The sequence below is a fragment of the Scyliorhinus canicula genome, chromosome 15, assembly GCF_902713615.1.
Source record: "Scyliorhinus canicula chromosome 15, sScyCan1.1, whole genome shotgun sequence".
Lineage (NCBI taxonomy): Eukaryota > Metazoa > Chordata > Chondrichthyes > Carcharhiniformes > Scyliorhinidae > Scyliorhinus > Scyliorhinus canicula.
Window position 1 is genome coordinate 139,789,472 of NC_052160.1, and position 24,344 is coordinate 139,813,815.

Consider the following 24,344-nt stretch of genomic DNA (forward strand, 5'->3'; position numbering starts at 1 on the left):
GACACATGTCTAATGCAAGCAGGAACTAGACAGCATCTCTTTCTCCTCCAATACCCATATCAAAAAAAGAGATCAGAGCTATTAATGCATTTCTGATACTTTAATGTTCATTTTTTAATATTCTCCATTAATCCTTTCCAATAATCATTTGCAAAGTACATCGGTACGCAGCTAAACAGGTAACCTTTATCTTGTTTGGTTTAATAACAAATGTCATCTTCATCTGTACAAATAATTACTAATAATATTTTTCACCATTTGTGCTGCTACTGTGTTGGCCAGTGCATTTGGAGATTGTGAGGAATTCAGGCGATGTTCGTAGTTGTGATTTGGAGAGAGGAAAAGGAAGCAACTTAAACAACGTCATGGAGGAATAAATTAGGCAGCCTTGGCGAAACCCACTTGGTTGTTTCCTCGGTCAAAAATGGAATAGTAGACTCCAATGAAGACATCTCCAAGAATCCAGACGTCGTCGTTCCTGTTCTCAAATCCGCTCCCACAATATTGTTTTCCATTCAAAGTTCTCTGCAAGTAAAGTAATAAAGAACAAATCAGCCGATTTTCCTATATTTGTTTGCTTCTAAGATTACACTTGCTTTTGCAGCATGCGGTATTACACGCAAACATATTGCATTACATACAAACATACTTAATTGACAGATAGGAAACAAAGTACTTGCCCCAAACTTCACGATGAGCAGAACACCCTGATGTTTCCTTGGGAAAAAGACCAAAGCGCTTTGCGCAATTAATTACTTTGAAGGGAAAGAGTCTGCAGTAAGGGAAAATCCAGCAGAAAACCTTCAACTTTAAAAATTAATTTAGAATACCCAATTTTATTTTCCAATTAAGGAGCGATTTAGTGTGGCCAATCCACCTACCCTGCACATCTTTGGATTGTGTGGGTGAAACCCACGCAGATACAGGGAGACTGTGCAAACTCCACACAGGCAGTGACCCGGAGCCGGGATTAACCCGGATCTCAGCGCCATAGGTAGCAGTGCTAACCACTGCGCCACCATGCCCCTGTTGAAAATATTCACATCACCACATGGATGAATGAACATTTCATCACAGTGGCACAGTAGCACATTGGTTAGCGCTGTTGCTTCACAGCTCCATGGCCCCAGGTTCGATTGGATTGGATTTAGCGTCCAACAATGTTGGGTAGGGTTACCGGGTTGCGGGTAAGGGGTAGACGTGTGGTGCTCTTTCTAGATGCTGGTGCAGACTAGATGGGCTGCATGGTCTCCTTTGGCACTGTAAATTCCATGATTTCTATGGTCATTTTGTTGCCGGTGCTGCTTCAAGGAGTGACAGGGGTCAGGACACAATTTGGGGAAGAACAAGAGGATATTCTCATTCTCAGGGTAGATGTGTTAGTAGCTGGTGGAAAGGTTCAGTCAGAACTCCCCTCCGTTATGGTGGGAGAACAAACCAGCCTGAACTCCCCTTCATGGTTACCATGCTGCAGTGTGTCCGGAGACATATTCTATTGGATTGGAGGACGGTGCAGCCACTGGGGATGTTGACGTGGCTGGGAGACGCAGCAGAATTCCTTGTATTAGAAAAGATTATGTTCTTCCTGAGGGGCTGGGAGGGGGTGCGGGGGAGGGGGGGGGGGGTTCTGGCCACGATGGAAGTTGTTCTGATGCCTGTTTGAGGGCTTGTTTGTTTCCAGTGTGTGGGAAAGGAGGGTTGGGGAAGTGTTCAGGGGAGAAAGCGAGGAACAAAATGTCAAATTGTGGGGAGTGGGTTATGTTTGTTGAATGACTGTGTGTATATGTTCATATATGTTCTGGTTTAAATAAAAATATATTTTTAAGAAGCACACTGGGCTGGGTTCTCCGATTCTGAGACTAAGCGCTGACCCCGGCGTGAGAACGGTGGCTTTTTACCGACCGAACAAACGCCGCAAATTGGCCACCAATCCTCCGACTGGCGGAGTGGGCTAGCAGGCACATAGCATCGAGCCCCTGGCTCTAGTTGCGGATACAGCCGGAGAATTGCCGGGTCCGTGGCCACACATGCGCAGGGCAGTGCTCGCACCGTGCAGCACGGTGTCGGCCTGCCAAATAGTGACCCCCCTTTGGCCAGGCCCGCCAGCCTTGGGCCAATCCCACCATTGCCCCAGCACCCGGCAAAACCCCCTCGGCCCGCGGATCGGCTCCCCCCGCGCCACCCCCCACCCCCAACTGTGGCTACGCTGGACTTAGTCCGCAGCTGCTACGCCGAGTTCCCGAAAATAAATGCCACACGGGACCGACGGCGTGCGGTGTACTCCTAAAGTACGCCGTTTCTGGTGGGGGCGAAGCATCGGAAAAGAGGCGTCACCTGCGATTTCGGCCCCAACATCGATTCTGCGGCCGATCATCGAACACGATTTCAGTGTCGGAGACCGGAGAATCCCACACACTGTTCCCGAACATTACACAGAGTCAGCTGGCATCAGGGTTCACTGTAAAAACTGGGCTATGCCATTGCACTGAAATCTGTTCTAAACCCAGTAACCCGGAGATGGTGTACGGTGCTGTGGGAATTCCAGCAGCTTAAGGGTTAAAGCATACCTTGAGCACATAAGCAGAAGAAGGAATGGGATAGTCAATTCCATTGATGACGAATGTCACATCGGGCATGCTGGACACGGAATTGCAGTAAACGTAATACTGTAGGACAGAGAAAGAAGAAGTCAAGAGTGGTATAATCTGAAGGGGCAGCTCACATCTATGTTTAAATTGAATTATTGACCAATTCTGATAATTTACTTAATTTTAGCATAATTGTGAAATATCGTTATCAATGCATCTGAACCTCCTTTAATATAAGAAACTTCTGTACTTTAAGATTTGAGATGAAATTATCTCCTTCCCATGATAAAATACAATGCAAATTACCCAATAATTATTTTCTGGGCCGGCGTCAATCGCGCGCAGAATTTTCTGAATAGGTGCGGTAGGTCCATAGATCAGCGAGGTTCCAGTATCAACAATGGCCTGACAACCACTTTGGCAAGCCACCATCTGGCCATTTAATTTCACACTAGGAAGTAAAAGGACATTCATAGTTAGGTGACCTGTTTTGGAAATCTAATTGACAACTGAGATTAATGTGCGCAAATGTGTGCATCGTGCATCAAGATGTTTATTATACTTGCGGTAAATATAAGACATAGCATTCGGATTGTATTTTTGAATCGCTCAGTATGGCTACTCTATTTTTCGTACACTTTCAACTATTGTCTTGCAATGTTTTTCCAGATCCATGTATCTTGATTCTCACTTTTCTGGTTTGCATTTGACTGTCTGTCATCCAGTGTATTGGCTTCAAAACCTCCCTCTTTCCGTTCATATTCCTCAACCGGCTTGCTTACCTCAATCATTGTGATCTTCTCCAACACTAAAGCACATGCCGTCAGCTGTGCCTGCCAATTACTCTGCATTCTTTGTTGGTTCTATCGGGCTTGTCTCTGTCGTATTGTTTTGCTGGGAATTCTGTTCCCTCACGGTAGCATGGTGGTTAGCATCAATGCTTCACAGCTCCAGGGTCCCAGGTTCGATTCCCGGCTGGGTCACTGTCTGTGTGGAGTCTGCACGTCCTCCCCGTGTGTGTGTGGGTTTCCTCTGGGTGCTCCGGTTTCCTCCCACAATCCAAAAGATGTGCGGGTTAGGTGGATTGGCCATGCTAAATTGCCTGTAGTGTAAGGTTAATGGGGGGATTGTTGGGCAACGGGTATCGGGTGGCGTGTCGCGTCTTTTCGTCCGACGTCATTTCGTCCAACGACACTTCGTCCACGTCTTTTGGTCCAACGTCTTTTTGTCCGCCCGTCTTTTGGTCCAACGTCACTTCGTCCAATTAACCAATTACAAATCAACTCCGTATAAAAGCATTTAATTGATAGAAAGCAGGCACAATACAGCAAGTGAATTTAATTGCTAAAATGCAAGTAATTGATGAAATGCAAGTAAAATGCAAGCTGAAAAATGCAGTTAAAAAGTTAAAAAATCTAAAAATGCATTTAAAAATATCTAAAAGTTTACTAAGGATGAATTCCCGAAATTACTTAAGAAATCAATTTTCGCTGTAGGAACATATTCAACGACCAATCTTTTGAGGCGTTCAGTTATTTTCTTGTATCGCGTACATGACGTCGACTGATCTCCCCGAAGAATTTGAGCCTTTTTGCCTATTATTAGCCCTTCCCTGAACTTTGCCATTTCTGGATGGGCGAATTCGGGATTAGGAAAGAGACCGATAATATCTATCCTTTAACGAGGCTCGTTAAAGGGGAGAGAAAGATAATAACTATCCTTTAACGAGGCTCGTTAAAGGAAAGAGGCTGGTAATAAAGATCCTTTATTGTATATTATGTGCATTTGAGAAGATTTCTATTTACAAAAGTTAAAGTGGAGTGGAGTGCTACTAAGCAAGTTTGGCCATGCTAAATTACTATGCTACTAAAAAAGTCTTTGACAAAAAAAATCATCCGACAAAAACACGTAAAAAGTCAAAAAAATTCTTTGACAAAAAAAATCATTCGACAAAAACACTCAAAAAGTCACAAAAATTCTTTGACCAAGAAAATCATCCGACAAAAACACGTAAAAAGTCACAAAAATTCTTTCACGAAAAAAATCACCGGAAAAAAATGACGTTGGACCAAAAGACGGGCGGACAAAAAGACGTTGGACCAAAAGACGTGGACGAAGTGTCGTTGGACGAAATGACGTCGGACGAAAAGACATAGCACCATCGGGTGGATACGTGGGTTTAAGTAGGGTGATCAGGCCCTTCGGCACAACATTGAGGGCCGAAGGGCCTGTTCTGTGCTGTACTGTTCTAATATCTAATATTCTAAAAAAACATTCTTCATCCTCAAAAGTCTCTTCAAAACTCAATTCTTTAACTGTGCATTTAGTTCATTCCCTCTTTCCCATCCTTCAGTGACTACCATCCGGTGGCCCTGACATCAGTCGTAATAACTCTGGATTATGCATTTCCCAGCTAATTCCTGATATTACTCTTTGACACGCCTGTAATGTTAAACTACCCAGCAAGCACTGCAACATTTAACCTCTTTCCATTGGAAATTATTTTGGCACAAATCAGGGGCGGAATTCTTCGCAAAGGCCGACGCTGTTGTGAAACTCGGAGTATTTCACAACGGCGTCGGAGGCCACTCCTCGTGCACACCGATCGCGGGCCAGTCTCCTCCCGAGCACGGCCGTGGTGCTCGATCCCCTCTCCGACCCCCACAGGCCCCAAACTTACCATTCGCACGATCTTCACGCCGGCAGCGACCAGGTGGGTTCGCTGCCGGCGTGTACAGGTCGGGAACGGCAGGCCGCTCGGCCCATCCGGGCCGGAGAATCGGGGGTCGCCGTGAAAAACGGCTACCTGCGATTCTCCGAGCGGCATGCCGCAAAACGCGACACGCCATTTTGGGGGGAGGGGGGTGGGAGCATCACGGGGGGTGCCAGAGCGGTGCTCCCGCGATTCTCCCACCCGGCCTGGGGAGCGAGGAATCGCGCCCCACATCTTTGCAGCTGAATTCTATCGCGAACATGTAACATTTATTAATAGGCATTTACTCACCCGTCGAGTTGGATTTGCCAGTATCCTTGTACGGTGACGGGAACCCAGTTAATTTGACCTGTGTAATGGTTTGGATCAACTCCACCAAATGTAACTTCACTTCCAGACTGACCATTCTCTCTGTAAATCAAAGGTTAAAAATGAATTAAATCTGGAAGTATGCAGGTTCAGAATTTCTGTCAGCTTCTACGATCACATCATATTAGCCTTTTGTCAAATATGTGCCTGAAAATAGTTGTTAACCTCTTGGAAAGCTTGCTGGAATGTCTGGAGAATTTGATAACTTAAGTGTAGGATGCAACTATATCCTACCACAGCACAGTGTGAATCCACAAGGTTTTAAATGTTTGCATCGTGATCTGGTCAGATTTATTTGATTTGTTGTTGTGATGGGGAATGGGGAACAGCCTGGGCAGAAAATGGAAGCGGATTCAAGAGTAAATTGCAAAAGGGAATTGGGCATATGTTGGGAAAAGGATTATTGTGGATGGGCAGGGGAGTCAGACTAATTGGATAGTTCCTTCAAAGCGCTAGCACACGCACAATGGGCCGAATGGCATCTTTCTGTGCTGCATAGGATTCTATTAACCAGCACGGTAGCATTGTGGATAGCACAATCGCTTCACAGCTCCAGGGTCCCAGGTTCGATTCCGGCTTGGGTCACTGTCTGTGCGGAGTCTGCACATCCTCCCCGTGTGTGTGTGGGTTTCCTCCGGGTGCTCCGGTTTCCTCCCACAGTCACAAAGATGTGCAGGTTAGGTGGATTGGCCATGATAAATTGCCCCTAGTGTCTAAAATTGCCCTTAGTGTTGGGTGGGGTGACTGGGTTATGGGGATAGGGTGGAGGTGTGGACCTTGGGTAGGGTGCTCTTTCCAAGAGCCGGTGCAGACTCGATGGGCCGAATGGCCTCCTTCTGCACTGTAAATTCTATAATTCTATTCATTAAAGTTTACAGGGCTGGGTGGTGGGATGGGCCGAAGAATGATAGTCAGAGCAAAGCCAGAGAGGGAAACTGGAGCAGAACAAAAGGGGATTCTTAAAGGGGGCATAAGCAATTCAAAGACATCAAATATTTTTTTCCAAGTGAGTCTTTCCATGAGCTGTGGCCCTCCAGGAGAAACGATGAGCCCTAAGGGACGTAGTGATGACCAATGCTCGCCCTCACACTGCCAACAGAGCTTTTATTGCTTCCTATTTCTGCCCCATGATGTACTGCTGCCATATCTGGATTCCCTGTTGGTGATGGTCCCGAAGCAGAACGGAGGGAAATTGGCTGGTTTCCCTGACCCTGGCCTTCCCACCACCATTTGAATACACGGAGTGACAGACAGTCAGGCAGCTAAAACCCCTGACAGATGGGGCAGGGAGCTGGAGGAAACTTTGCTGCAGGGCAGATGGGGGGGTGGAGTTCTATCTACGGGCATCCCATCCCTACATTACTCAATTTCCCAATGCTGTATCGCCTATTGAATTATGCCAGAGAAAAATCCAGGTGTTGATAAAGAGGGGTTGAAGAAAAGGGTAAGTTTGGTGCAGGTTATGTTGGAAGCTCTTTATGAAGGGATTCATCAGTGAATGTTAAAAAATACTTCACCTGGTCAGGTAAAAAGCAAACAGAGGCTGCTCCAACAGATTCTTGGACATCATGTTATCGAAAACAGTTGTGGCGCCTGATACGGCATAATTTGGATATCCCAATCCCAGAATTCCATCAAATTTAGCGTAATAAAAGTAACTGCCAGGCTCAGTCATACTTATTGCAAATTCTTGTTGGGTGATATCAATGTTGCCGACCTAATTGAAAAGAAGACAGTTTAAATATTTACAGTCGGTCGTCCTGTAAGAAGGTCAAGTTAACATATGAACACATTAGGGTATTGCCACCTTCTTGGTCTCTGTTTAAAATTGCCCTTGGAAGGTATAGAGCCTCAGGCTGCTCCTCACTAGGTGAATGTCTTCGGAATGTGAAGATAGGGACATAAACACTCTGTTCTGGAGGTTTCTGCTGCAATGTCTCAGTCATTGGGCACTAATGTATCGAGTGAGGTGAGGCACTGCTGTCTCTAAATGGGCAGATGTGGGCCCCACTAACCCATCCCACTGAAGAGTTTTAAAGAGTTTCCGGAACATCGTGTCTTCCTCCAGGAGCTGAGGAAGATATGTGATGTGAGAAATAAAGGGTAAGCACGATTACTTTGAGTTGTAAAGTGAGATACATTTTTGAAAGCTGTTTCATTTGCTGTATTTGTCCAGAAGCTTTATCTTACACATTATTCTCGATACGTTTTGTTAGCGATGAAGTTACTGTAGCTGTTTTTGTTTATTTTTAACATTTCGCACTTTCCCACGAGCTGTGAGAATATGATGGGATGTGCTCAATGGGAACACATTGAAGGCCAAGAGCAGTCAAAATAACCTTTGGTACGCACCCACAAGAAGCTGTATTGTGTATAAATGTGTGTTATTGCAACTGCTCAGTGAGACATTTTGTGACTTGAATCTTTCCCTTGCACACTGTAAATAAACGATATTCTGACTTTAACTATTTCTGGACTCCAACTGGCTTTTGTCGCACAATATATGGAGAAGATGTCAGGGGGAACGCGGACAACCTTCCAAACTCCCAGGTGGCATCCGAGTTCATGACCACATGGGTCAGGTGTGCACCCATAGTTGGCAGTTGCACTGAACTCGTCAATTCTAATTACGTGCTCTTACACTAGCCTCAAAAGCTCGAGTAGGGCAACATGACAAAGATTGTGGACTTGACAATGTTTGCAAATTAAAGAAGAGAAAATTCTTTATTAATAAATTTCGAGTACCCAATTAATTTTTTCCAATTAGGGGGCAATTTATCATGGCTAATCCACCTACACTGCACACCTTTGCTTCTGGGGGCGAAACCCACGCAAACATGGGGGGAATGTTCAAACTCCACACGGACAGTGACCCAGGTCCGCAATCGAACCTGGGACCTCGTGCCGTGAGGCAACAGTGCTGACCACTGCGCCACCGTGCTGCTCCAGGAAACCTCTTCTTATGCTGCACCTTCAGAAATTGTTTAGATATCCCAAAATGTTTCCCAGCCAATGAGTTACTTTTGAAGTGCACCCAGTTATTGTCTGTCACTATGGTGTGTGTGATGCAGCACTTAAACAAATATGAACTGGACAGAGAGAGCCAATGTGCCTCTATTAAAGGTTAGGCATGTCTGTCCAAACCTGCCAAATCTTTTGAGTAGGATTGGATTGGATTTGTTTATTGTCACGTGTACTGAGGTACAGTGAAAAGTATTTTCCTGCGAGCAGCTCAACAGATCATTAAGTACATGGGAAGAAAAGGAAATTTAAGAAAATACATAATAGGGCAACACAAGGTATACAATGTAACTACATAAGCATCGCTTCGGATGAAGCATGCAGGATGTAGAGTTAATGAGGTCAGTCCATAAGAGGGTTATTTAGGAGTCTGGTAACAGTGGGGAAGAAGCTGTTTTACAGTCTGTTTGCACATGTTCTCAGAATTTTGCATCTCCTGGCCGATTGAAGAAGTTGGAAGAGTAAGTAAGCCGGGTGGGAGAGTCTTTGATTATGCTGCCCGCTTTCCCCAGGCAGCGGGAGGTGTAGATGGAGTCAATGGATGGGAGGCAGGTTTGTGTGATGGACTGGGCGGTATTCGCGACTCTCTGAAGTTTCTTGCGGTCCTGGGCCGAGCAGTTGCTATACCAGGCTGTGATGCAGCCCGATAGGATGGTTTCTATGGTGACCATAAGGGTAGATAAAGGTAGATAATAGCGATTTTACATCAGGGGCACCTCAAAAGGCATTGGATAAGGTTCCAAACAAATGATTATTGGAAAAAGTAAGACCACTCTTTGAAGATGGACATGTGGCTTTGGTTAGAAATGGTTTGGTAGGTAGGATGCAGAGAGTGGAGATAAAGGATATGTATGTGGAAGGTGGAATGTGGTAGGGATCTGCTCTGGGACCTCAGTTTTTTGCCATATTTTTTGATGACTGTTATAACCCACGCGTGTCTCACGGGGTAGGGATGATCGACTATCCCGTGGAGCTTGTACAATATGAGCTCCCTCGATAAGGGGACAGCGGACCCTTAACAAGGACCATGTGTCTTTGTATAAATAGAGTCGGCCAGTCAGGCACCGACTACAGAAGGCCCAGTAGGGACTATGTTAAATAAAATAAGTTTTGTTTCTCTCTAAAACGCGGTGTGGATTCTTCATTGCCCCCTTACAAAAATGACTCAGATGAAGGAATTGATCACTGTATAAGATTGCTGATGACATAAAGTTAGGAGTAACAGTACACAGTGCAGGTAGAAGGTCATTCTTGCAAAGGAACATAAATAGAATAAGTGAATGGCCATTCTGAGTTCAGTGTGGGCATGTGTGAAGTCATGCACTTTGGCAAAGATATTTCCCAAATGGTGAGGAATTAAAAATGGTAGAGGAGAGTGACTCAGGAGCCCAACAACACAAATCATTCAAAGCCAGTAGGTAGGTACAAAAATCAATCAGAAAAGCCAATGGATTGCTAGTGTATAAAAGGGGCTAAAAGGGGCTGGTTTAGCACAGGGCTAAAGAGCTGGCTTTTAAAGCAGACCAAGCAGGCCAGCAGCATGGTTCAATTTCTGTACCAGCCTCCACGAACAGGCGCCAGATTGTGGCGACGAGGGGCTTTTCACAGTAAATTCATTTGAAGCCTACTTGTGACAAAAAGCGATTTTAATTTCACTTCATTTCATTATAACTCAAGGACGCTGAAATACAAAGGGCAGGAAGTTGTTCTTCGGTCAGGTGCTCAAGGGCAATTAGGGATGGGCAATAAATGTTGACCTAACCGGCGATGCCCACATCCAACGAAAGGATAAAAAATCAATCTGTGAAGCTGAATTCAATCGGGGCAATGAGCCCCGCAGAGATGGGTAATCAACTAGTTTGACTTACATTGACAGTATCATATGACAGTATACCAGTCATGCTGCCACCGCCATATTGAATGGAAACAGATTTTGCGCCCATCCGAAATGTTGAGGAGGCTTCTGGAATGAACTTGGCATGATTCCCTACGAGAAAAGCACATTTTATCCACTCAGTGTTAGTAGTGATGAGACCATTAATTCACGAGATATGTGCTTTAAGATATGAACAGTGGTTTTAATCTACTTACAACAGAGCCAGCCTGTAACACGATGAACCCTGGATGAACTGGTCGGCTGGCTCTGGGCATCGATCTTTATACAGCAGTCCAGGGGGAGGAGCCGTAGGCGGAGCCAAGGGTGGAGCCCTGTACAAACTCGTATGCATTCCCAGTGCTGCTCCCCCTAGTGGTCAGGCAACACAACTGCGCTTACAATAATATGGTATCATATATATTACAGTGTGAATTACATTCACCACATTCACCCCCTACAAACAAATCAAGTCCGGTGGGGGTGGTGGTTCACAAATTGAGTCTGTCCGGTGGTCGAGTCGTCCGCTGCGATCTGCGGAGCACCGGGGTTGCAGCCTCTTGTGGTGGCTGGATGGGTGTTGTGGGTTGGAGTACGATGGCGGACTCCGGGGGGGTAATTGCGTCCGAGCTCCATACCCGTCTGGTTCGACTGGGGACTGGGGGCACTGGGAGCTAGCCGGTGCGGGTACGCGAAACAATTGTAGCGAGCTAGTGGGCTCAGGAGCGCGAGGGGGTGGCTGGGTGGGGTGTAGAGTGAGGGGTACCTCTGCAGTGATAGTGGGGGTGCTGGATCCTGCAGGTGCTAGGTCCCGGAGGGATACGGTGTCCTGACGGCCATCAGGGAACTCTACGAAGGCGTACTGGGGGTTGGAGTGAAGCAGGCGCACCTTCTCTACAAGGGGGTCAGTTTTGTGCGCCCTGACGTGCTTCCTGAGGAGTACAGGGCCCGGTGTCTTCAGCCATGCCGGGAGAGAGACCCCCGCGGTAGTGCCCCTGGAAAAACTAAAGAGCCGCTCGTGAGTGGTCTGGTTGGTCGCGGTGCATAAGAGGGACCTAATAGCGTGGAGCGCGTCTGGGAGGACATCCTGCCACTGGGAGACTTGGAGCTTTCTAGACCGGAGGGTCAGTAGGACGGTCTTCCAGACCGTCGCATTCTCCCTCTCCACCTGCCCGTTCCCCCTGGGGTTGTAGCTGGTAGTCCTGCTCGAGGCAATGCCCTTGTCGTGCAAGTACTGACGCAGCTCGTCGCTCATGAAGGACGAACCCCGGTCGCTGTGTACGTGGTTGGGGAAACTAAACAGGGTGAAGATACTATGCAGGGCCCTAATGACTGTGTGGGAGGTCATATTGGGGCACGGGTTAGCAAAGGGGAAGCGGGAGAACTCGTCTATAACGTTTAGGAAGTAAACGTTCCTGTTAGTTGAGGGGAGTGGCCCTTTGAAATCAATCGCGAGGCGTTCAAAGGGCCTAGAAGCTTTGACCAGGTGGGCCCTGTCTGGTCTATAGAAGTGCGGTTTGCACTCCGCACAGATCGGGCAGTCTCTGGTGATGGCTTTTACCTCCTCAGTGGAGAAAGGCAGATTTCGGGCTTTGATGTAATGGGCGAGCCAGGTGACCCCCGGGTGGCAGAGGTCGTTGTGGATGGCTTTCAGGCGGTTGTTTTGCGCGCTGGAGCACGTGCCGTGGGACAGGGCATCTGGGGGCTCGTTGAGCTTCCCCGGTCGATACTTAATATCGTAGCTATAGGTGGAGAGTTCGATCCTCCACCCCAGATTTTTATCATTTTTAATTTTGCCCCTTTGCGAGTTGTCAAACATGAAGGCAACCGATCTTTGGTCGGTGATGAGGGTGAACCTCCTATCTGCGAGGTAGTGCCTCCAGTGACGAACAGCCTCCACAATGGCTTGTGCTTCCTTTTCGACTGCCGAGTGTCGGAGTTCCGAAGCGGAGAGGGTACGGGAGAAGAATGCGACTGGTGTCCCTGCCTGATTTAATGTGGCTGCAAGAGCTACCTCTGAGGCGTCGCTCTCAACCTGAAAGGGGGTGGATTCATCCACCGCCCGCATGACCGCTTTGGCGATGTCCTCCTTGATGCAGCTGAAGGCCTGGCGCGCCTGAGCAGACAGGGGAAACAGTGTGGCCTTGAAGAGTGGGCGGGCTTTGTCCACATATTGAGGGACCCACTGGGTGTAGTAGGAAAAGAATCCCAAGCACCGGTTGAGGGCCTTGGGACAATGAGGGAGAGGGAGTTCTAAGAGGGGGCGCATACGATCCGGGTCGGGACCCAGGACTCCGTTTTCCACGACATAGCCGAGGATGGCTAGTCTGGTTGTGCGGAAAAAGCATTTCTCCTTGTTATATGTGAGATTTCGTTTCTGAGCCGTCTGGAGAAAACGGTAGAGGTTGGCGTCGTGGTCCTGCTGGTCATAGCCGCAGATGGTAACGTTATCCAAGTACGGAAACGTGGCCCGCAGCCCGTACTGGTCCACCATTCGGTCCATTGCTCGTTGGAACACCGAAACCCCATTAGTGACGCCGAAAGGGAACCCGGAGGAAATGGAAGGGGCGGCCATCGGCCTCGAATGCCGTGTAGTGGCGGTCCTCCGGGCGGATTGGGAGCTGGTGGTATGCAGACTTCAGATCCACTGTGGAAAAAATCCGATACTGGGCGATTTAGTTAACCATGTCTGCAATCCTGGGCAACGTAACGGCGCTTACAATAATATGGTATCATATATATTACAGTGTGAATTACATTCACCACAAGTAGATGATTCTGTTCATTTCAATATAACAAGTTGACCAGGACTAATGGTACAGAGATATGGTTAAATCTCACCTCAACAGCTGATGAATTTAAATTCAATTAATTAAAAATAGATATGGAATAAAAAGCTAGCATTGGTTGTGGTGATTCCTTCTTGGTCCCTCAGGGTCAAGGATGAATTTTTGGGTGGGTGGGGTAGGGTTGGGATGAAGATGCCTGTGTATGGATTTGTTTAACATGGGGTGGTCGTTACAACCTCCACACGGTCCCAACAGAGCGAGAAGTTGGCCCAATGGGAGGGAAATCTGAGATGACTGGAGACCGGGCTTTGCTATAGGACTGGGTCTAACACACACCCATCATCCTCACTCCCCGTTGCTGCTCCTCTCCCCCCGCTGCTGCTCCTCTCTCCCCGCTGCTGCTCCTCTCTCCCCGCTGCTGCTCCCCTCCCCCCGCTGCTGCTCCTCTCCTCCCGCTGCTGCTCCTCTCCCCCCGCTGCTGCTCCTCTCTCCCCGCTGCTGCTCCCCTCCCCCCGCTGCTGCTCCCCTCCCCCCGCTGCTGCTCCTCTCTCCCCGCAGCTGCTCCTCTCTCCCCGCTGCTGCCCCTCTCCCCCCGCTGCTGCTCCTCTCTCCCCGCTGCTGCTCCTCTCTCCCCGCTGCTGCCCCTCTCCCCCCGCTGCTGCTCCTCTCTCCCCGCTGCTGCTCCTCTCCCCGCTGCTGCTCCCCTCCCCCCGCTGCTGCTCCTCTCCCCCCGCTGCTGCTCCTCTCTCCCCGCTGCTGCTCCCCTCCCCCCCGCTGCTGCTCCCCTCCCCCCGCTGCTGCTCCTCTCTCCCCGCTGCTGCTCCTCTCTCCCCGCTGCTGCTCCTCTCTCCCCGCTGCTGCTCCTCCCCCCCGCTGCTGCTCCTCTCTCCCCGCTGCTGCTCCTCTCCTCCCCGCTGCTGCTCCTCTCTCCCCGCTGCTGCTCCTCTCCCCCCGCTGCTGCTCCTCTCTCCCCGCTGCTGCTCCTCTCTCCCCGCTGCTGCTCCCCTCCCCCCGCTGCTGCTCCTCTCCCCCCGCTGCTGCTCCTCTCTCCCCGCTGCTGCTCCCCTCCCCCCGCTGCTGCTCCTCTCTCCCCGCTGCTGCTCCTCTCTCCCCGCTGATGCTCCTCTGCCCCCTGCTGCTGCTCCTCTGCCCCCCGCTGCTGCTCCTCTCCCCCCGCTGCTGCTCCTCTCCCCCCGCTGCTGCTCCTCTCTCTCCCCGCTGCTGCTCCTCTCCCCCCGCTGCTGCTCCTCTCCCCCCGCTGCTGCTCCTCTCTCCCCGCTGCTGCTCTTCTCCCCCCTCTGCTGCTCCTCTCTCCCCCCGCTGCTGCTCCTCTCCCCCCTCTGCTGCTCCTCTCTCTCCCCGCTGCTGCTCCTCTCCCCCAGCTGCTGCTCCTCTCTGCCCGCTGAATCCTGACAGTATCTCAGGAGTTCTCTGTGCTGCTCATTTGAAGTTTTCCCACCTCCACGATCAGCTGCTTCCCACCCAGCCAAGTGGGGATTCAGTGTTTAACAATTGCACTATCAGCTCATAATGAAGCAACTCTAAGTCAAGAAGAATAACTGTATCACCTCAAGCTTCTGTAAACCGTTATGCGTTCAAAAAAAGCCAACATGTGCTATTATGAGAACTTCTGCTATTATCTGGAAGTACTTACTGCAGGCATAACTGTAGCAGTAATTCGATGGAACCCAAAAGTTTGAAGAGCCAGTGTCAATGATGACAAGGAAACTCTGAGGTGGAGTCCCAATGCTGATTGTAGCATAGTACGACAGCTGTCAGGAAATTGAAAGAAAAATGTATAATTAGGAATGTGTCTGTTTCTCAGATAGTAAAGTGCAGTAGAGTTGCGTTACAGGTCAGACCTGCTTAAATCTTTGGAGTTTTCTAAGAATAATTTAGGGAGTGCATACTAACCAACCAAAATGGGAACAAGTTTTGCATCCATTTTCCAACCAGCTAAAATGTTTCTGTCCTCAGAGTTTAATTAAAACAAACTCCTTTGGTTTTCAAATGTCAAGCTAAGATTTTGAAAGGTGGCGCAGCCACTTTTAGCAAATATTCCACAGGTTCACGTAGTGAGGCAGCTTAAAAACTTTGTAATAAATGTGTCGGAATGGCGAGTGGCTATTGTCAGTTTCATTAGCGATCTTGAAACTGAATTAATCAGATTCATTACCTGTTCTATTATTCTGGTAATGACAAAAGAAATTGTGTATTTAAACCGAACAACTTCAGGATATCCCGAAACACTTAGCCCAGTAAAGTATCTATGAAGTGTAGTCACTGTTATGGTGTAAGAATCATGATGACAATCAGGACAGAATGGCTAGGAGGAGAGATTGGGTAGGGTGGGATTATTTTCCTTCGAACAAAGAAGGCTGAGGGGGTGACTTAATTGAGATGTACAAAATTATGAGGGGAAGAGATAGAGTGGACAGGGTTGATTTATTTCCGTCGTGGAGAATTCTCGAACCGGGGACATAGATTCAAGATAAGTGGCAGAAGGTGTAGAGGGGACACGGGGAAGAACTTTTTTACGCAGAGGGTAGTGGGAGTCTGGAATTTGCTACCCGGGTTGGCGGTGGAGGCAGAGACCCTAAACTCTTTTAAAAATTACCTGGATCTGTACCTTAAGTGCTGTAAGGTACAGGGCTATGCAGGAAGGTGGGGTTAGAAAGGGCACCTGGGTGTCCTCAGGCTGGCATGGTCAAGATGGGCCGAACGGCCTCCTTCTGTGCTGTAACTTCTCCATGAAGAGAATGAGGAGCAGAAGTCAGCAATGCAGCCCCTCGGGCCTGCTCCAACATTCAATAGAATCATGGCCGATCTCAACTCAGCCAATCTGCGCACAGCACGATCCCACAAACAGCACTGTGATGACCAGCAGATTTTTATTAGTAACTTTGGTACAGTGATAACTGTTGGGTAGATCTCCCCTGCACTGCATCAAAAGGTGGCTCGAAATTGTTTACATCTATGTGACAGGGCAGACATGGTCCTGGTTTAATGTCCATTCTAAAAGAGGGTATCCCTGACAATGCAGCACTCCCTCAGGGCTGTGCTAATATATATCCATCGCAAAATGACCAACTTCAACACTTGCTGCACTTTTGGGTTTCAGATACACGTGGCAGTGTTAATAAAGGGCAGAATGCAATAAACACCACCGGGATGTGACTGTTTCAATTGTATTCTGTAAGCTGATCTCCTTTAAAAACAGTACAGATTACTTACATCCAGGTAGTTTACTAGTGGATCTGTTGAAGCCAATGACTGCCCCTTGGATGCTCCACGGAATCTTGGGTAGAGATTGTCTTTGTGTTCTTTCAGAAACTCCTCGAGTAAACCACGCTCTGCCAAGACATCGCGGACAGATTTACCCTTAAAGAGTTTCACTCTGCAAGGATCAGAGTGAAAATGGATCAACATTCAGGCAGATACGTCCTTCTAAATCAAACCAAATTTCTTTTTCTGCACCTTTCAGTTTCATGTGTACAAGCTATAACCTTCTGTGTACTATGTTGTGATTGGTAAACAAAAGAAGCATTTACAAAAAACAGAGATTGATGTATGAAGGTACACGTACAAACTGATTCAAAATTGGCTGCCTTAGTGAGGCTACAATATGATAATTGAGTCAACATGAAGCAGCTGGTTGCAACGTCCCTGGCAGAAGGGACTGAGGGTAAAGCTAATGGAAGCTTCTTCGCCCAATTTCCTGAGCTTTCGTAGCCATTTTATAACTGTGCAGACATCTGAGTGAAACATTGGGCCCGACAGCAAATTGGCCCATTAAGAACCCAGGCATTGTTACTATTGTGCACAAGTCACAAGCAGACAGAGAATAATCTAAAAGGCTCGTGGTGACCATTATGTCTATAGGACTACAATACATGGGGGTAGAAGTCATGTTTCGATATTCAAATCCCTCACACCCGGAGTGTTATTATAGAATTATAGAGAAATACAGCACAGAACAGGCCCTTCGGCCCACGATGTTGTGCCAAACTTTTGTCCTAGGTTAATCATAGAATTTTGGACACTAAGGGCAATTTATCATGGCCAATCCACCCAACCCGCACGTCTTTGGATGTAGGTTAGAGGTAGAGGTAGACAAACTCACCACAGTCCCAGATGACCATAGGCTGCTTTCCTCTTTGAGGGGCAACGCTGACTGGTGGAGATTTAACCTGAGGGTCACCACACCTCAGGCGAGGGGCAGGGTTGAGAAGGAGGGTCTGTGATGAATGGTTACTGCACCTTTAATGTAATGATCCCTTTAAGACCGGGTTTGGAATCCTGGGGTACACCGCCTCCGGTTCCAACCCCCAGGGAGCCATATATAAGGTAATGTCCAGTGGGCAGTGTGCAGTGAACACACTTCTCGATAGCTGTCTGGTTCTCTGCTAATTAAAGCCTTTGTGTTACCAACCATCTCTCTCGAGGTGTAATTGAGGGCATCTCAGGGTCCTTCATCAATCACCATAGATTTACCAGAATGACACCTGCATTCCACATGATTAATTATGAGAGGGCCTTGCACACACCAGGGTTTCATTCCCTTAAATTTAAAAGATTAAGAAGTAATTTGATCAAACTTTTCAGGATATTAAGGGGAAAAGATAGAGTAGATAGAGAGAAACCAGTTCCGTTGTTTGAGGTGTCACGGTCTAAGGGAATAGTCTACAGATTACAGCTGCTGAACCTTTCAGGACTGAAAGTTGATAAAACTTCGACACACAAAGGATGGGAGACGTTTGGAACTCTTCTCCACAACTGGCAGTGGCTGCTAGATCAATTGTATATTTTAAAGCTGAGATTGTTAGAATTTTGTTGCCCAACAGTATTAAGGGAATAAGTCAAAGGCCGCTATATGGAGATCATGCACAATCTCATTGACTGGCAGAACCAGCACGAGGGGATTAATGGCCCACTCCTGTTCCTACATTCCGAATGGTGGGAGAGAGAGAAACATAATTGAAGCGTTCAAACCAAACACCAAGTGTTTTGATAGCATTATTTTCTTCTGTGAGGATACATTCAACACATATCCAAACTTCAAAACCAAGGATGCTCACAAATTCCCAGCTGACTGGGCAGCTCGGTGGCGCAGTGGTTAGCACTGCTGCATCACGGCACCTAGGACGCGGGTTCGATCCTGGCTCTGGGTCACTGTCCAAGTTGAGTTTGCACATTCACCCCCTGACTGCATGGGTCTCACCCCCACAAACCAAAAAGATATGCAGGGTAGGTGGATTGGACCTGTAAATTGCCCCTTAATTGGAAAAAAACAATTGGCTACAATCGAAAAAAAACCTTACCTGACTAAACATTCAGAGAGCTGAATGCACGCAAGGGCAATGAGCAACCACTTCATTTTTGCCTCTTCGAGTAGTTGAAGAAAACCACAAGGAAATGTCAAATTCCAATGTGAATGGGTTCTGGTTGTTGCTGCTTTTATAGTCATCAGGATCAATCCATTCCGTGGTCGACAGATTTGGATCAGGTAATTAAAAGTTTATCCATAATGGGAAATGTCAATCATGATGACCTTGTTGAAAAAACAAATATTGCTTCCAATTTAAGTAACATCAAACCTGGGAAAGTTACAATTTATCACATGATTAAATGTCAATGGCACCTATTAATGCAATTGTAACCGATAAAGAAATCAAAACTCTATTTACAAACCCATGAGAAATGATTAGTGTAGTTACTTGGGGTGTTGGAACTTGTACATTTTGCCTCAGGTACTGATAAGCAATGAATTACTGTCTGGATGACATTGAGCTTATTTGTATATGGCAGGTCAGCTGCTGTGTAAGTTGTCCATTGAGTGGGAAAAACTCACAGTGTGGAGATGGCACCAGGACGGTATAAACACGGAGCACACAATCTGTAATCAACAATCGTTTAAGATTTAGTGATTTATGTATTGGACTAGACCACATGTAGTTCCATAACATCTTTTCTGTTCTGTAAGGGTCAGAAATGCAATGGTTGGCTCTGAATGAGCCTGCTGTCTTTGTCACCAGAATCCTTTGTCAAGGATTGGATTGAGTGATACACGTTTTGGAAAGCCATTGATGCGATAAACAGATGATCCAAACACCCTGGTGGACGCTGTCTCCACCACCTCCGCACAATGGCTCTGTTGGCTTCTCGCTACAACTTGACCTGCAGCAACTCACCAAGATTTTTCAAGGGCATCTTCCAAACTGGCAATGTCTGCCACCTCGAAGAGCAAAGGCAAATGATGAACACCACGATCCGCGCGCTTCTGTACAACAGATACAGAGCCAGAATTTCTGTCCTTTTGCCATTTTTGAATTCTCCGGCCTTAGCTGCCAATGCTCTCTTAAGTTTGTATGTCAGTCCCTCCCCTGGATACTCTACTTGTCATTATCCAAATCACTGTCCCTTTGATTTACTACACTGCCTCTGGCATGATTCCTTCCCCCTAGTATTGAGTTTCAAGCTCTTTCTGCCACCTTGGTTATATGACTCACCAGAACGCTGGTTCCAGCCTGGTTTCCGTGAAGACTGTCCCAATGGTCCAGCTCCCATTTCCCCCAGGACTGATGCCATTGCCTCATGATCAAAAACCCATTTCGCTCACACCAATCTTTGAGCCGCACATTCATCTCTCTAATCCGATTGACCCAACACCAGTTTGCTGGTGGCTGAGGTCATAATCCAGAGATCATGGACAGGATTCACAATCAGTGGGATCCTCCATTTCGCTGGTCCGCACACACGCCCGCGGATTTCCTGACGGCGTGAGGCTGCCCACAATGGGTAACCCCATTGGCTGGCTGCAGGGATGGAGAATCCCGCTGCCAGAGGGGGCACATCGCACCAGAAAATGGGTGCAGCGGGATGGAGAATCACACCCCATTTCTTTTCAGGTTCTTAATTGATGCTTTAGCTGTTCATACACCCTGAGTAGAACCTCTTTCCTAGTCCTATCTGTGCCTTTGGTGCCAGCGGGTAACACAACCAACATGTTCCTCCCCAGCTCAGAGCAGATATCTTGCACCCTGCCACTGCACAGGCAACAGAACCATCTGGACTGATACTCACGGATGCAGAGAATCCCTGATATAGCGTGCTCAAATACGGGTACATTCCTGTTAACTCCCCCTTGAATGTACCACATTGTCATGGACAGGTTGCTCATCCATTGACCATAGAACCAATGAAAGATTACAGCACAGAAGGAGGCCATTTGGCCCATCTTGTCCATGCCAGCCCGAGGAGACCCAGGTGCCCTTTCTCATCCCACCTTCCTGCACCCTGTCAGTAGCCCTGATCTTAGAGCACTTAAGGTGCAGTTCCAGGTACTTTTTCAAAGAGTTTAGGGTCTCTGCTTCCACCGCCAACTCTGGCAGCGAATGCAGACTCCCACTACCCTCTGCGTAGAAAAGTTCTTCCTCATGTCCCCTCTACACCTTCGACCACTTATCTTGAATCCATTTCCCCTTCTAGAATTCTCCACCCAAGGGAAATTATTTTATGTTGTCCATTCTATCTTTTCCACCTATACTTTCGTACACTTCAATTAAGCCACCCCTCAGCCTTCTTCGTTCCCAGGATAATAACCCCAACCTATCCAATCTCTCCTCATAGCTACACTTTTGCAGCCCTGGTAACATTCTTGTGAATCTCTCCTGCACCCTCTCCAAAGCCACTACGTCCTTCCTGTAGAATTCCAGACAAATGCTCCAGTTGTGCCTCACCAGTGGAAATAAAATTGCAACATTATATCCTGACTTTTATATTCTATCCCTCTGCCAATGAAGCAGAACATTCCATATGCTTTCTTAACAGCCTTGTCTACTGCAACTGCTGTCTTTAGGGACCTGTGTACTTGTACGCCAAGATCTCTCACTTCATCCTCTTAGTATATTCCCATTTATTGTGTACTCCCTGTAACTGTTTGACCTCCCTAAATGCATGACCTCACACTGTATTTAATTCTCTGTCTTAAAATCCATCTGCCACTTTATCGTCCATTCCACCAACCTATCTCTATCATTTTGGAGGTAATGGGTGGGAACCACTCCGCAGTCGGGCAGCCCGAAAGGTGGGGAATCCTCTGCACCTTCAGGGACTAGGCCGACGGGGCTGGCGCGGCGTCAACCGGCGCGGAAGTGGCTTGGCACTGCGCCGACCGGCGCCGAAGGCCCATGCGCGGGAATGCCAGCGTGTGCTGGGTCATCACACGCTGTGGTGGAGGACCACAGCAGCCGGTGCGGAGGGAAAGAGTGCCCCCACGGCACAGGCCCGCCCGCGGATTGGTGGGCCCTGATTGCAGGCCAGGCCACCGTGGGGGCACCTCCCGGGGCCAGAAACCCCCGCGCCTCCCCGAGGTTGCCCGCAGAGCCAGGTTCCGCCGGTAAGTACCAGGTCCCATTGACGCCAACGGGACCGGCCTAAAATGGGCGGCCACTCGGCCCATTGCGGGCCGGAGAATCGCCGACTGGCACGGTGCGATTCCCGCCCCCCGCCAAAGCCCCGGCGCCGGAGGATTCGGCAGCCGGCGGGGGCGGAATTCACGCCGCCCCCGGGCGATTCTCCGGCCCAGCGGGGGGGGGGGGGGGGGTCGGAGAATCCCGCCCTATAGCTATCCTCTACACTTTCGAATCAGCCAATCTTTGTGTTATCTGCAAATTTCCCAATCGTGGTCCCACGTTCACATACAAATCGATCATTAATATATACCACAAACAGTAAGGGTCCCAACACCAAGTCCCAAGGAACACCACTTGAAACAACTTTCCATTCACAAGGGCATTTTCTGTGAGGGTCAGGAAGGATCCAGCACGAGTTTGTAAAGTCAAACAGAAGAAACTTAATTTGCAATAATATGTACACAGGCCCAGTCTTTCACTACTTGTCCCCTCACTAGCCGGCACCACTCTGGCCAGCTCTATTTATCCAGCTGTACTCCTGATGTTTTCCACCGCCCTCTTATTGTGGGAGCTAATGTTCCTCATGTAACATGGGGTAGAATCAAAGAATCAGAGAATTTAGAGTGCAGAAGAAGGTCAGTTGGCCCTTCGAGACGACTCTTGGAAAGAGCACCCTACTTAAATCCATGCCCCCACCCTTCCCCCATAACCCAGCAATCCCACCTAACTTTTTTGGACACTAAGGGAAATTTAACATGGCCAATCCATCTAACAGCAAATCTTTGGACTGTGGGAGGAATCCGGAGCACCCGGAGGAAACCCATGCAGACACGGGGAGAACGTACAAACTCCGTTCAGACAGTGACCCAAGCTGGGAATCGAACCTGGGACCCTGGAGCTGTGAAGCAACAGTGCTAACCACTGTGCTACCGTGCTTTTGGGTAACCAGTTGTCCCCAGCCAATAGGATCCGTGCAGGTTATAACAGCATTTGCCGACCATTATCCTTTATTTCCAGTTACTGTCGAGTGAGAGGCATGTTGAGTGAGGGAAATGCAGAGTGAGAGAAATGCAGAGTGAGAGAAATGCAGAGTGAGAGAAATGCAGAGTGAGAGACATGCCCAGTGAGGGCAATGCAGAGTGAGGGATATACCGAGTGAGGGAAATGCAGAGTGAGGGATATACCGAGTGAGGGAAATGCAGAGTGAGGGATATACCGAATGAGGGAACTCCCGAGTGAAGGGTATGCCAAGTGACGGAAATCTGAGTGATAGATACGCAGGGTGAGTAATTTGAGGGGTGAGAGTGTGCTAAGTGAGGGAAATGCCGAGTGAGGGGTATACAGAGTGAGGGTATGCTGAGTCAGGGGTTTTCAGAGTGAGGGAAATGTCTGAGGGACATTACGAGTGAGGGGTATGCCGAGTGAGGGAAATGCTGAGTGAGGGGTATACCGAGTGAGGGGTATGCCGAGTGAGGGGTATGCCCAATGAGGGGTATGCTGAGTGAGGGGTATGCCCAGTGAGGGGTATGCCGAGTGAGGGGTATACCGAGTGAGGGGTATGCCCAGTGAGGGGTATGCTGAGTGAGGGGTATGCTGAGTGAGGGGTATGCCCAGTGAGGGGTATGCCGAGTGAGGGGTATACCGAGTGAGGGGTATGCCCAGTGAGGGGTATGCTGAGTGAGGGGTATGTAGAGTGAGGCAATATCCTCAGGACCGAGCCAGCTCAGTCTGAAACACTGCTCCAAACCACTACTGCTGATGAACAGAAATCCCTCAGCTGAGTGCATTCTGTGCCCTTGCCACACTGAGTACTTTTGTTAAAAAGTGGCTTTGATTTTCTTACATTTACAGGACTACGGAGAGTTGGGCTGATTTGATGATCCCTGAATACTCCACCAGCAGCACAATGAGGGAACAGCCCCTGTTGGTGCTGTACGTGTCTCTGAGAGAGTTGAGTGGCTTTCTGGGCTTCTTCAATGGTTTTATAACAATTAACCCTGTTAGTGTGAGACTGGAGTCACATAACACAGACAGGCTCCCTTCCCCAAAGGAGATTAGTGAACAGGTTACATATTCTGTGACAGCTCCATCGCTTTTTTGTCACTTTCACTGACACCAACTTTCGGTGACCAGTTTCTTTTCAAGCTGAATTCAAATTCTTAAACTGATAATGCGGGGATTTGAACACACACCCTCTGAATTAATAGCCTAAGCCATTGGGTTACTGGCCCAGTAACACAGCACTTAACTTCAATACCAATTAACCAGATTTTTAAAAATAGAACATAGAACATAGAAGATTACGGCGCAGTACAGGCCCTTCGGCCCTCGATGTTGCGCCGAACCTGTGAAATCACTCTAAAGAGCATCTACAATATTCCCTTGTCGTCCATATGTCTATCCAATGATCATTTAAATGCGTTTAGTGTTGGCGAGTCCACTACTGTTGCAGGCAGGGCATTCCACACCCTTACTACTCTGAGTAAAGAACATACCTCTGACATCTGTCCTAGCTGGATTCTTCGTGGCCCTCACAAAACTGGCGACAAGGGTTAAAGTGAATAGCTGTCTACACTG

The 24,344-nt window shown here is 48.1% G+C and overlaps 1 protein-coding gene across 1 annotated transcript in view; it reads right to left on the minus strand.

Moving 5' to 3' along the window:
• Window positions 1-288: 288 nt before the first annotated feature.
• Window positions 289-24,344, minus strand: part of LOC119978187 — a 92,617-nt gene continuing 68,561 nt past the window's right edge. The window contains exons 10-18 of the mRNA XM_038819617.1: window positions 18,675-18,804; window positions 16,588-16,750; window positions 15,008-15,125; window positions 10,560-10,678; window positions 7,188-7,387; window positions 5,593-5,712; window positions 2,895-3,039; window positions 2,568-2,666; window positions 289-525 (exon numbers count right to left, since the gene is read on the minus strand). Of these exons, the coding sequence (XP_038675545.1) occupies window positions 379-525; window positions 2,568-2,666; window positions 2,895-3,039; window positions 5,593-5,712; window positions 7,188-7,387; window positions 10,560-10,678; window positions 15,008-15,125; window positions 16,588-16,750; window positions 18,675-18,804 (1,241 nt within the window). The 3' untranslated portion in view covers window positions 289-378. The remainder of the gene's footprint in view (window positions 526-2,567; window positions 2,667-2,894; window positions 3,040-5,592; window positions 5,713-7,187; window positions 7,388-10,559; window positions 10,679-15,007; window positions 15,126-16,587; window positions 16,751-18,674; window positions 18,805-24,344) is intronic.